We start from the raw sequence: 14,398 nt of genomic DNA, 5'->3' as shown, positions 1-14,398 counted from the left end.
GCAAGTTCGGTGTTCGGGTTATCTAAGAATTCCGTAATGGACTCCGTTACCACGGACCATAACGGAATTCTATGACGGCATGCACCACGGAAGCCTATGAGACTAATAGAAGTCTATGGCCAGCATAGACTTCTGTTATGACGGAATGCCTCTTATAGACTTCTGTGGTGCATGCCGTCATATAATTCCGTTATGGTCTGTGGTAACGGAATCCATTACGGAACTCTTAGAAAACCTGAACACCGAACTTGCAAATCGCAAGTTTGCTCAACACTAGTGGTAACCAGTTGGGGGTGTGGCCCTGCATAGTCTGACAATGGCAGCGCTGATTGGATAGAGTGAGTCTGTGCAGGTACACGTCCCCAACTGGTTAACACCCTCTGTACCTTTACTGCAGACTGCTAGCAATTCATTCATAACTTCTAGTGCAAGATGAGGAATGGCACAACATACAGACATAAGAATAGATGTTCCAGAATGGTTAGTACATGGGAAATGCATAGAGCTATTAAAACAGACATGTCAGGAATGGTGACAAGTCCTCTTTAAATAAAGCTATTATTATAAGGGTTGTGGAGAACACAGCAATACCATGTGTACCACTTTTACAAAATAAAACTAATTTTACTAATTTATTCTTTTTTAAACGAACTTTATTAATCCCTTCAGCCCCCAGTTTTTGCGCTTTCGCAACAAAGCAGTACCTGAGCGGGCACCATCCGGACTTTTTCGGCACATGTACAGCAGAAGTCCACAAAGAGTTAACTGTTACCTTGTTTAGTCCCACCAGCAGGCATGGCTTTTATAATGCAGTGGTATACCTTGTACACTAATGTTTTACAGCCTATCACTGTACCAGGCTGTGTCTGTGACTCAGTCTAATAGGCACACAGTTATTGCAGGCCTAGGGGACTTTGTTAGGCCATGGCAACACATCAGCACCCCGTGATTGCATTTGCAGGGGGCCGAAGGTGACAGGAAACCTCTTCTCTGTGTGTAATTACCTAGATGGCACAGTCGCTAACGGAGCTAACAGCGTTATCTCTGTTCTGGCCATTATACCAGGACCCTGGCTACAGTCAGTGCTAGACCCCCGATCTGGAGAATTGTACCGGTGCAGCCTGTGCAGGATCTCTTCAGCTCTTGCTGCTTGTGCCAGTATTATTGTTACAGAAGGCAGTGACGGAAATGACTACAGAGGATGTGCTGATACATGGCTCCATTTGAAAAAAAAAAAACAATATTACGATTTTGCAAAAATTATATCCCTGAACTCTAAATGGATGAATTAATCAAATTAATTTGATTTATTGCCCAGCTCCAGTGAGCTATAGTTTTTATTGGTACTGGTGTTTTGGGATACACACGACTTTCTAATCATTTTTTTACTTTTATTATTTACAATTTTAGGGGGAGAACAAGAAAACAGCAATTTCTGATATTCTGATATTCTTTTACAGCATTCACCCTGTGGGATAAATAATGCAATATCTTAATAATTTGGACTTTTCCAGATGCAGCAATACCAACTTTGTTTGTTTGTATGTTTAGATTTTTAGATGGTAAATGGGAAAAGATTATTATTATATATTTTTTTTAATTCCGGGTGTCTAAAAACTTTATTAAACCTTTTTTACTTTTATTTTTTTCAGCCCCACTAGGTGACTTGAACACGCGATCGCTTGTACTTTACGCATCAATGCTTCATTCATGCAATTTAAAGCCTCCTATGACATCAAGCCAGAGACACAGTGTAATAACGTCCTAACGTGGCAGGCCTGGGTGCCATCACCAGGCCCTGGGCTGTCAAGACAACTGATCGGCACCCCATGATTGAATCCTGGGGAGTAAGCTGAGGGACAAAGCCCCCTCCCTATGTCCAATCCCTCAAATGCCGTAGTTGCTATTAACCGTGGCATATGAGTGGTTACATAACCTGGATTGGATTTGGATCTGATCCCTGTCACTGCAGGCAGGTGAAGTGAAACCAGCAGCATATGGAGTGGGCTCAGCTCCTGACCCTGGCTCCAAACATACCCTGCTCCATACATACCGTTGCAACTTCCATCGCATACTGAATATGTCAGATGTCAGAAAGGGGTTACATTAGTAGTAAAAACATAAAAATCTACAATAAATTAAAATATAAATAAAAAAATTAGACATAATTTATCAATGTTTTGTTCAGAAAATGAAAACTGAACTTAAACTTGCATCAATTACATATATTTGACATCTGGCACAACATCATTAAGGTGGCCATGAATAGGGCTGCAGTAAATGATTATTTGAGAAATACAGTATTCTACCGATTATTTTTGCGATTAATCGAGTACTCTAATAAGAAAAAATGAATTAATAGACTGTTTTCCTTTATAAAAACTCATCAGACCCCCTGCCATCAGTCCAACACCCTTTGTCCCCCCCCTGTGCGATCAGCCCAAGTGCATCAGTTCCCCCCCAGTGCCATCAGCTCCGTTCCCCCCAGTGCCATCAACTCCACTAAACCGCAGTGCCATCAACTCCCCCCCCCCCCCGTGCCATCAGCTCCGTTCCCCCAGTGCCTTCAGCTCCACTCCCCCAGTGCCATCAGCCCCTCAATGCCATCCATTGCCATGTGATGTCCCCCACTCCCATCAAATCAGCCCCTCCATGCCATGTCCCCCACTCCCCCAGTGCCATCAGATCAGCCCCTCCATGCCATGTCCCCCACTCCCCCAGTGCCATCTGCCCATCCATTGCCATGTGATGTCCCCCACTCCCATCAGATCAGCCCCTCCATGCCATGTCCCCCACTCCCCCAGTGCCATCTGCCCATCCATGCCATCCATTGCCATGTGATGTCCCCCACTCCCATCAGATCAGCCCCTCCATGCCATGTCCCCCACTCCCCCAGTGCCATCTGCCCATCCATGCCATCCATTGCCATGTGATGTCCCCCACTCCCATCAGATCAGCCCCTCCATGCCATGTCCCCCACTCCCCCAGTGCCATCTGCCCATCCATGCCATCCATTGCTATGTCCCCCTCCCCAGTGCCTCCATGCCATCCATTGCCATGTCCCCCTCCCCCAGTGCCTCCATTGCGATCTGTCCCCCTCCCCCAGTGCCTCCATGCCATCCACTATGTCCCCCACTCCCCCAGTGCCATCAGCCCCTCCTTGCCATGTCCCCCAGCACCATCAGCCCTTCTATGCCATCCATGTCCAGTCCCCCAGTGCCATCAGCCCCTTCAAATCACAGGTGCCCCCCCGGCAGATTCGGATCCCTGCTGACTTATACTTACCTTCCCTGGCAGTGCGCTGACATAGAGTCCGCAGGAGACGGACTGCATCTTCTTCCCACTTCCCGGCATGCACTGAGCGGGACCTGACGTCACACACAGCGTCAGCCAGCACACTGATGATGTGTGCACGTAAGGCCCTGGCCCTGGCAGCGCGGTGCGGACGGGAGGCCACTAAGCGGTGAGTGAGAGGCTTCTCTTCACTCACGCTCCATGGTCACGTGATTTAAAGAAATTTTTTGCATCGATTACATCGATGAATCGTTGCAGCCCTAACCATGAACTTAGATAAATGTTGACCATCTAATGGCTAAAGAGGACTCCTGATGACATTTGTCAGGGGAAAGAACGATCAGGCAGCTGGATTTAAACATGCCGGGTCCTAAACCCAGACAAATGTTTAGAAATCATAGGCGCTATCCTATAATTGAATATTACATTTAGATCAGGTAAAATATAGCAAGTTTTCAATTTGAATAATTTTTTAAATATGCTGCTGTGTCTAGATGCAATGATTTCTAAACGTAAATTTATTTCCCCTTATTCCTAACTGCAACACAATAATGTGGTATTCCTGTCCCGTGTACTGGTAGGACTTAAAGAATTAAAGGGGTTGTCTCACTTCAGCATATAGTATTTATCATGTAGACAAAAGTTACTACAAGGCACTTAGTAATGTATTGTGATTGTCCATATTGCCTCCTTTGCTGGATTTATTCTTTTTTCCATCACTTTATACACTGCTTGTATGCAGGATTTACAGTCACCGCTACAGCACAGATACAAGGTGGCCGGGAAGGGAGCTTCTGGCCATGCATGCCTTTGTGAGCTCCCACGGTCCAGGTCACCAGAAAGGCCAGCACTTTTTTCCTACAGTGTGCAGGCACGACCACGGCTGCTGGATTGCAGGGTGGTCATAACTCCTGGATATGAACAGTGTATAATGTGATGGAAAAATTAATCAAGCCAGCAAAGGAGGCAATATCGACAATCACAATACATTAGTAAGGCTACTTTCATACCAACGTTTTTGCTGGATCCGTCACGGAGCAGCAGAAACGTTTCCGTCATGATAATACAACCAGAAGAAATAGAAACAGATGCAGCCGGCACTCTGATATATCAGCCTCGCGGTGCTCGCTTCCAGGGTCAGCGTCCCATAAATCAATGTGAAGTAGGACCGGCACTCGCAGTAAGGTATGATCTTCAATCTTTCTTTATTTCGCCATGTAGAGGACTAGAAAAACAACACGTTTCGACTCACATACTGAGTCTTTGTCAAGTACAATTTAAACAAAAAATATGGGATTTAAATAGTCCGCCACTGATGACATCAATAACACGTGACAACAGGGTTGTCATAGAGACAAAATACAAACAATAAGCGGCAGACTACATAGACATGGAAAACAACATGCCGACGATATAGATGTAGATATATATATATATATATGCACACACACAGTGGACTAAGGATGTTAAATCACAAACATAAAGAAAAGAAACATAGACATAATAAATTGTTAGTGCACATTAAATAAACATCAGTGGCGGACTGTTTAAATCCCATATTTTTTGTTTAAATTGTACTTGACAAAGACTCAGTATGTGAGTCGAAATGCGTTGTTTTTCTAGTCCTCTACATGGCGAAATAAAGAAAGATTGAAGATCATACCTTACTGCGAGTGCCAGTCCTTTACTTCACAATGATAATACAACCATCTGTGTCTGTTACGAACAGGTTGTATTATGTCTTCTATAGCCAAGACGGATCCGTCATGAACACCACTGAAAGTCAATGGGGGATGGATCCGTTTTCTATTGTGTTAGAGAAAACGGATCCGCCACCATTGACTTACATTGTGAGTCATGACGGATCCGTCTTGCTCCGCACCACATTGCGGACAGAAAAACGCTGCTTGCAGCGTTATTCTGTCCGCGATGGGGACGCAACCAAATGGAATAGAATGCATTTTGCTGCACTCCGTTTTGTTCAGTTCTGTCCCCCATTGACAATGAATTGGGGACAAAACGGAAGCGTTTTTCCCCCACTATTGAGATCCTATGACGGATCTCAATAGCGGAAAGGGAAAGCGCAGATGTGAAAGTAGCCTGAGTGAGACAACCCCTTTTAAGGGAGATAAATTGCTGCCATGGGTGTCTCACTCCCTATTGAAAACACATACAAAGCCAAGCAAGCATGTGTAGGGGGTATCAGAAGGAACTGTCCATCTGACAGCTAATGTGTATGGCCAGCCTTAGGCACACTGGCATTCATAGGACTGCGTGCACACTTCAAACAGGGAATTTGTAACCCCTTTCTGGATCAGTCCTATATATCTTAGGCAACTTTCACACTAGCGTTAATATTTTCCGGTATTGAGATCCGTCATAGGGTCTCAATACCGGAACAAAAACGCTTCAGTTTTGTCCCCATTTATTGTCAATGGGGACAAAACGTAACTGAACAGAACGGAGTGCTCCAAAATTCATTCCGTTCCATTTGGTTGCATTCCCATACCGGAGAGCAAACCGCAGCATGGGGGACGGATCCGTTTTCTCTGACACAATAGAAAACAGATCTGTCCCCCATTGACTTTCAATAGAGTTCATGACGGATCCGTCTTGGCTATGTTAAAGATAATACAACCGGATCCGTTCATAACGGATGCAGACGGTTGTATTATCTGTAACGGAAGCAGTTTTGCTGAACCCTGCCGGATCCAGCAAAAACGCTAGTGTGAAAGTAGCCTTAAATTTATGGTGTATCCAGTTTATATGTCATACAAGCCTTCCATGGAACAGCATGAAGCAGCAAATATAAATCATATATCAGGCTATTACCTCCTGCATTTTGTCACATTCTCTTACAAGGCCAGGCACATGTTTGAATTCTGTAACTAGATCGTACATCTTTTGTCCAAAGGCTGTTAACCAAGGAGTCGAGACCGTCATATCACAAGAATGCATCAACTCATTTCGGCACTTTATTATCTGTGAAAACATGAAGTGTTGTTCACGTTAGTCATTAAAAAGGTTGTCTGGTTGCAAAATCGAAACACCCCACCATAAAAAAAGTATTGCAATACTCGATACTTTGTGCACACGGCAGCAGCGAGCTTACCATGGCAGCCAGGGCTTCAGTAGCGTCCTGGCTGCCATGGTAACCAACTGGAGCCCCAGGATTACACTGCTGGGGCCCCGATCGGAAGCTGCCACTGCAGCACCAATGAAGAAGGGGGGAGTGAACCCTGTGGCCACTGCCACCAAAGACTTTAATACTGGTGGGGGTTGCGGGGGGGCGCACTTTAATACTGGGATTGGGCGCCACCAATGAAGATAACTAACGTTTAATACAAATAAAGGCGGCGAGTCCCGCCCCGGAGGGGTTAACTGCCGCTGATCGCAGCACCCTGTCATAGAGGTTGGGTGCCAGCTATGCGATTCTGCCGCCGGCATCCGCCGCCTGTATTTGTATTATTGGGTTAGTTATCGTCATTGGTGGCGCAGTGACCACAGCCCCTCCCCTCTCTCTTGTCATTGGCAGCAGCGGCACAATGGGGAGGGAGAGACTCCTCCTCCACTGTGCTGCTGAGGAGAACATGGCGCGGGCTGAGAGCAGTGTGCGCCATGTTCTGTGATACTAGACTGTGCAGTAGCGCAGCCAAATATCGGTAAAAGGCAAATCCCGGTATCAAATCGATCCGGGTACAAAAGTATCGATTGGATATTGATAATTCAATACCCAGTGCAACCCTACAATGCATATATATTCCCCCAATACCTGTTTTTCATGTCTGTGTTTTTCTTCCCCCTGTCTGGGCTTCAGCCTATCCTGGCAGGACGGTTTACATCCAGCACTTCCTTTTTCCTTTCTCAATCCCTGAAGGCCTAATATTTGTGATAACTATGAGATAAGCTCATAATTCTATCTGCTGAGCCTGTAAGATAGCCAGTCATGTGTGATACTGTCTGCCAAGGTGTGTATAAGGTGTGGGAACTTAAAGTGGCTCTGGAAAAAAACTAAAAATGGCCTCATGTTGTATGCAGGTCCAAATTGACAGAAGGCGGGACAACAGAAGAAGGCGGGAACAGCAATACCATAGTGCAGAACAAAATACCGCCCCAGCAGAACCCAATACCACAGTGCAGCACTAAATATGGCCTCGGCAAACCAAATACCACCTACACCGACCACAGTATGAAACTGTGTCATCGTCCTGAGCACGGTTGAATTCTGGAGGGCACCTGCGGCTGCTGGCTAGGTGCATAAGTGCCTGATGTTCCTACATGAATTAACACTGAGAGCATCAGATGTTTACATATCTGGCTGCCGGCCAAAAGGAGGGCTCTGGTAGCCCCTGGGTATCGGGCCACCAGGAAATGTCCCTGTAGAGTCTATGGCTAGTCCACCCATATATCTTAGCCTATCCTGTGTGATACAGTCTACAAAGTGGTAGGTGGCAGATGATAGGCTGTATTATATATTGTTATAAATCAAAAAATCTGGAGCAATCCAAAATATACAAAAATAAATATTCCAAAAAAGGCACCACCACTAGCTGGGTGGACTTCACCACCCATTGTTCTCAATGGCCATGCCCCCATTCATTCAACAGGCATGTTATAGCAGCAAAGTTGCCGCGTTTCGAAAACAGGTGTGTTCATAATCGTAACCATATGAGACTCCCCTTGCTGGATTTTTAAATACAAGTAACACCCCCAATCGAGTCGGGGCTGGGAATACACAAACCTAATGCAAAGCGAGTACTCATTAACTTGCCACATGTAACACACATTATCCACATTTAAAATTATATAAAGTGCGACATTTCATATTATGAATCAACATAATGGATATTATGCAAGGATATCCAGACTGGATGCTGACTAGGGCCCTCAATATCGTCAAAAATAAAAAGAGAAAGGAGTTACTGGATAATGTGTTACATGTGCCAAGTTAATGAGTACTCCCTTTGTATTAGGTTTGTGTATTCCCACCCCCGACTCGATTGGGGGGGGGCTGACTTGTATTTAAAAGGCAAGCAAGAGGGGGGTCACATATGGTTACGATTAAGAACACACCTGTGTTCGAAACGCGTCAACTTTGCTGGGGTGGAGGATTGTGTCTATGTGAGTTATTTGCTACAAGAAGAAATAAAACCGCAACAAAGTTTTATTGCGAGTGCTGGAACCATTCTTTCCTATTTTTCCATTTGAGAGATTTGCCTAGTTCGTTCTCTGCACAGGGCTGTGGAATATGAGGTGAGCTGGATCTTTCTACTGACTATGTTATAGCAGCAACTGTGCCCCAATAACAGAGCTTATTATACCAGAAACAACACACAGCAGAAAGGTGTTTCTGGAGGAAAGATTACTGTATTCGTAAAGTTGTTTCATTTTTATTTTAGATGCATGGAAACAGTATAAGAAATTGGTGGCAAAGCCTTGAACCAGACCTGTACTGTGTACGGTGCTGGGCATTAAACCTGCACCACTGTAAATGTATGGTGCGGGTTTAAAGTTGCAGTAATCTAGCAGGGGTAGATTGGGTCCCCGGATGTCTGTGACCCAGCATTTATAGCACTGGTTAAGTGGTTAATAGTGAAAGCGTCAATGCCACTTCTACTATTAAACCCGGTGATCACATTATTGCTGGGTGTTCCTCTGGGAAAGCAATGCTGCTGGGTCTTAGCAGACTCAGATCAGCTATGCCAGTTGTCAACATAGGGGTACAGTTACAGTGGCAAAAATACCATGCACTAAAATACCCACAACTGAAACCATAACCGCCCTTATTCACCCAAGACTATTAGAATGGGATCCCTAATTAATCTCAGTTGTTTTCATATTTAATATGCAGACTTCATATTGCAGTTAATTTGCAAATTTAAAGAGGACCTGTCACCACAAAATGCAGTCTGAAAGCACCATGTTATAAAGCAAGATGAGCTGAGCAGATTGATGTATAGTTTTATGGGAAACGATTCAGTAAAACCTGTAATTTATACATTTATATCTTTGCCTTTTTCACCTCCTGTGAACAGCTATCGGTACAGGAGAGAGGGGTTATCAGTGATTGATAGCATTGTGTGTATAAGTCTACATACAGAGAGCTGTCAGTCACTGATAACACTTCCCACTTGTACCAATAGCTCTTCACAGGAGGTGGAAAAATCAAAGATATAATATATGTATAAATTAAAGGTTTTACTGAATCTTTTCCCACTAAAATATATATCAATCTGCTCAGGTCCTCCTGCTCTATAACATGGTGCTTGGTGACAGGTCCTCTTTAGAGCTATAACTTACTTTTTTTTATTTTAATTTTTTTTATATTTCTTATTTTAACTTATTATTTTTCACAAATTATTGCACATGTATTTGTGTGTGTCAAAAAATTTCTTTGTAGGCAAACAAATAAAAAAGTTAGAAAATTATACCACGAATCCCATGGTCATTGAAGAGGACCTTTCATGGGTCTAGACATAATAAAATGTGGCACTTTAGGTAGGGCATCAAACAGGGATCTAATAGAGCTTACTATTATTCCTGGGCGCCGCTCCGTTCGCCCGCTGAGGCCCCCGGTAATTCTCGCGCCTGGTATGCTATACAGGGTTTCTCTGTGGGCGTCTCCTTCTCCCTGGCTGTAGCCAATCGCAGCACAGAGCGCCAGGGAGAAAAATCCTCCCTATTAGATCCCTGTTTGATGCCCTACCTAAAGTGCCACTTATTTTATAATGTCTGGACCCATGAAAGGTCCTCTTTAAAGGGGTTGGCCCATCTCAGACTTTAAAGGCATATCGTTAAGCTATGTCAATAAAGGTCAGATAAGTGTAAGTTCTCTCCTCTGAGACTCGCACCTATCTCCAGAACATGCTCCCCAAACTGAAGGAGAGCGCATGTGCTCTCCTTTCACTGCTATGGTAGTTCCAAAAATAGCTGAGCCAGCTCGGTTATTCTTGGAAGTCCCACAGTGGTGAATTAAGAGCGCACCATGCATGCATTGCCACCTTTCCATTTAGCTGCCGGAGATAGCCGAGCCAGCACTACTTTTCAGAACTCCTATATCGGTGAATTGAGAACACCCACGCATGTTCTCCCTCAACCTGCAATTTGTACATTTATAACTTTTTTATAAGCTTTTTCTAACAACTACAGGTACAGGGAGGAGGGGTTATCAGAGATCGACAGCACTGTGTGTATAAAGGAATAACTGTCAGTCACTGATAACCCCTCCCTCCTGTACTCATAGTTTTTCAGAAAGTGAAAAAAGAAAATATATAAATGACTACTTCTGCTGAATCTTCTCCCACAAAATTATATATCACTCTGCTCAGCTCCTCCTGCTCTATAACATGGTGCTTTCAGATTGCATTCTGTGGTGACAGGTCCTCTTTAAGGGGTTAAAGAAATATGTAACAAACATATGTAATATGTAACAAACATATGACAGATGAATACATGTTCCTGTGACAGTACCCATGAATATAAAGAAGTATATGTTACCTCTCTAACCCTCGATAAGTTTGGTACTCTAAAATAATCACAATTATTTATCAGGTTGAGAAGAGCTGCTGCATCACACTGCTTAGGTCCTCTGATCTGGGCTTGTCCACGTGGCATATACACCTAAGAAACAAATACTGATTAAGTGAGCTGAATTAGAAATCACTGTAGAAGAGGATTCAGCATTAGTCTCATACTGTTCACACATAGCAGAGTTGCTGTGTATTTCAGTTCAGATCATGCATTCGAATAAGATTTTAAAAAACATCCAATCCGGACACATTGCAGATTCCCTTCACGTTTTGTTGCAGGTTTCAGCCATTGCAGTACAAAGGGTAAAATCAAGAGCCAGATCCAGGATATTTCTGCAGAATGTTCATGTTCATGTATATATATTAACACTTTCTAAATCCACAGGATCTAGATCACATGTTGGTAAATGCTACTGGAAAGAAGGCCATGTAAACAATGTCAGTAACATGCCAATAATCGATATGGGGTCATCTTGTTCTTCTGCCACTTATTCACTCATCTGAAAATGGGGATTTTTTGAGTACTGTCAAATCCTTTTCTAGTACACTGGGAGACATAGGCACCTTTGATAAAGGCTATTTCCATTAGGAGATTAATCATATGCATAATAGAGCATTAGCTCCTCTTACCAGAATATACATCTCCTGCAGGCATTTAGCTAAACCAGAGGTTACTCAAGCAGTGAAAGAAGCAGAAACAAAAAAATGAATCACATTCTAGAGAACAAAAATCTTCAGTTTAGATTCAGAATTAGGAGACCATAATTAACAATAAACTGTGAACAGGAAACTTTATCATGGGAGCTGTGTCGGTCAATTAACTTGACGAGAAAGTATTTTACGGAGAGTACTCAAAATTGAGGGACACAGGCACCTATGGCTAGGTTCACACCTGAGCGTTTTGCAGCGTGTTCCTATGCGCTGTAAAACGCTCAACAGGCAAAAACCAATGTTTCCCTATGGGCATGGTTCTCACCTGAGCGTATGAATGCGCTGTAAAACGCCCTACGCCCCAAGAAGTACAGGAGCTTCTTTGGGGCGTATTGTTGCGCATATTGTGGCAGTTTTTCATTGGATGCCTCTGTGGTTAATCACACAAACGCGCGTACTACGCGCGTTTCCAAAATACAAAAACGCCCCAAAATATGCCTCAAAAACGCCCGATAAAAACGCCTGTAAAAAGCGCTTATCGAATACGCTCAGGTGTGAACCCAGCCTTAGGGAATCTCAAAGCTTGAGAGAACACCAAGGAAAGAGTGATTGGGACGGCCTAAGCCACTGGGGCCTGCAACAGCCTACAACAAAGAGGATGTAAATGTATTGATAGGTAAAGGTGTGAAAGGAAGACCAGGTGGCTTCTATGCACACCTGGACAGCAAAAGCCTGATGACGCACAGCTCAACCGTAGCAGAATGTACCATGATACAGAATGTGTGCTTTACTAATTGCCAACTGAATCAATTGAGCAATGGCAAACTTAAAGGTCAGCAGGCCCTTTCATGGACTCCCATGAACAAAAAAAAAGGAGTCTAAATAGTGGAAGTAGGAAGTGAAGGACAGGTAGACCCGCAAGGTTTGAATACTATCAAGATTGTGGGGGGAACATTTCCTAGGAGGATCTAGAGATAGGTTGGTATAGGGAAAGACACTATCCTCGTTAAGATGGAAGGAGGAAACCACCTTGGGACAGAAAGAAGGAACTGGGTAGAGAACTATCTAGTTCTTGTGGAGGATTGGGAAAGCACAGCAGCATGACATATCCGACAGTTCAGAAACCCTTCGGATGGATGCCAGCAGCCTAAGGAAGACCACCTTCCAAGTCAGTTGGTGAAGCAGGATCTCCCACAGAGGTTCAAAGGAAGCAAACTGTATGGCATTGAGGACAAGATCCTATTTTTTGGGGGCACTGCATATGATACACCCCACAAAAAGATACGGTTGATATACATGGAGGCCAGAGAGCAATGGAAAATAACAGATATGGAAGAAGCCTGTCTCTTGAGATAACTCAAATCTAGTGCAACTTTCATACAATGCTCGATCAGGCCAGGCCAGAGCTACCACGATTGATGGAATTACTGTGACCCATTTGAGAGTCCTGTGTATAAGAGGAGGAGTCTGGAAGACATATCTAAGGCTGAAACAACTCCAAGGTGCTACCAGGATATTGCCAAAGCTTCAGGATCCTGGCCTGTGACATGAATCAGTAGAACCTGGATTTCATCAGGTCCCACTTGGAGCCAATTTCAGGTCTCATCTAGAGCAGATTTAGTTAAAGAGCTACTGGCGGAGAAACCATTACCCTGAATACACATGGCTAAAGTTGTTGGTAACCCAGATGTCGACTCAAAGGATATGAACCAAGAAGGGAGCTAGAATGTGATTCTGCCTGCTCCTACCATAGTCGCTGCATTGTGGGTTACACCTTTGTGGTTGAGATCTCTGCTTGGACATAAACAAGGTGGCCTTCCACGAGAGCCTTCAAGTATTACACAGGAAAACTGCTCTCACTTCCAGAATGTCGATGGGAAGAGAGGATTCCTACAGGGACCAGACATCCTGGGCATCAGATTACCGAAAAACTCCCCCAAACTCGGGGGTTCGCATCAGTGGAGAGAGCTAGTAAATGAAAGGGCAGGAAGGAGCAGCCTCAGAATAGCTAGGGAGGAGAGCAGGTGCGTCTGCCTTCTATGGACTCTTAGCCCTATACCTGCAGGAGAAGTATAGTCTGATAGGAGGAGTTAATACTCTTTTTGAGCTTAGTGGCAGCACCCTAGTTGCAGCAGTCCATACCTAAGGTGCTTGTGACACAAGTAAGAAATAATTAAGCCTCAATCATGTAACACTGTTAGCTTAGCACCAGGATCTTGGCAGATAACATGATGCATTGAAAACTGATTGCACCATATGTTTTTTTGTCAGTCTTGCATGGCTTTATCCTAGCATTATCCAGGAGCATGGGCCTACATTGCCAGTGAATAACATAGTGACCAGATGCTGGTGTAGTGCTGACTTCCTATGTTGGCCATTTCGGCTGACTATGATTTGAAAAATTAGAGTGAACAATTGTTCGCAATCACCATCAACCCTGTGATTGACCAACTTAAAAAATTTCATACATGGGTTTGGTATGATCGCCATATTTGGCTGATCATTTGTCAGTGTGCTCAAGGAGCAGGGAGTCAGCCACTTAGGTCTAGCATGTTGCTGGTGGGATCGTTTCTAAGAGAGATCCATTGGCAGACTAATCGGCCACTAGGAGGCAGATGATTATCTTGTGTGGTTGGTTGGTTCACATTTTCCCTGCACAGCAGCATTCCTGCTGTACAAGGAACTGCAGACAAACCCATCCACTTGAATCGGACTCCTACAGGTCATAAAGTGATGACATACCATAGCATATGCTGCCATTTTAAAAGGCGAGAAGAAAACCCTTTCAAAAAGCTAGTCATTTGAAGACTTGCTACAATAAGTAGATTAAAAAGCCCTGGGACGGTTTGGGGTATTGTTGTGTTAAAGGAAATGTCTAGCTGTGAAAAACAGCCACTATAATCACTACAATCTCTCACCTACAG

The 14,398-nt window shown here is 44.0% G+C and overlaps 1 protein-coding gene across 1 annotated transcript in view; it reads right to left on the bottom strand.

Annotated features, from left to right (window-relative positions):
- Positions 1-14,398, bottom strand: part of C3HXorf38 (chromosome 3 CXorf38 homolog) — a 55,234-nt gene that overhangs the window by 13,202 nt on the left and 27,634 nt on the right. The window contains exons 3-4 of the mRNA XM_040423771.1: positions 10,792-10,914; positions 6,127-6,276 (exon numbers count right to left, since the gene is read on the bottom strand). Coding sequence (XP_040279705.1) covers positions 6,127-6,276; positions 10,792-10,914 — 273 coding nt within the window. The remainder of the gene's footprint in view (positions 1-6,126; positions 6,277-10,791; positions 10,915-14,398) is intronic.

Source organism: Bufo bufo, chromosome 3 (assembly GCF_905171765.1).
Source record: "Bufo bufo chromosome 3, aBufBuf1.1, whole genome shotgun sequence".
In the NCBI taxonomy this organism is placed as follows: Eukaryota; Metazoa; Chordata; class Amphibia; order Anura; family Bufonidae; genus Bufo; species Bufo bufo.
Note: the sequence above shows the minus strand (reverse complement) of the source record. Positions and strands in the feature narration are given on the sequence as shown.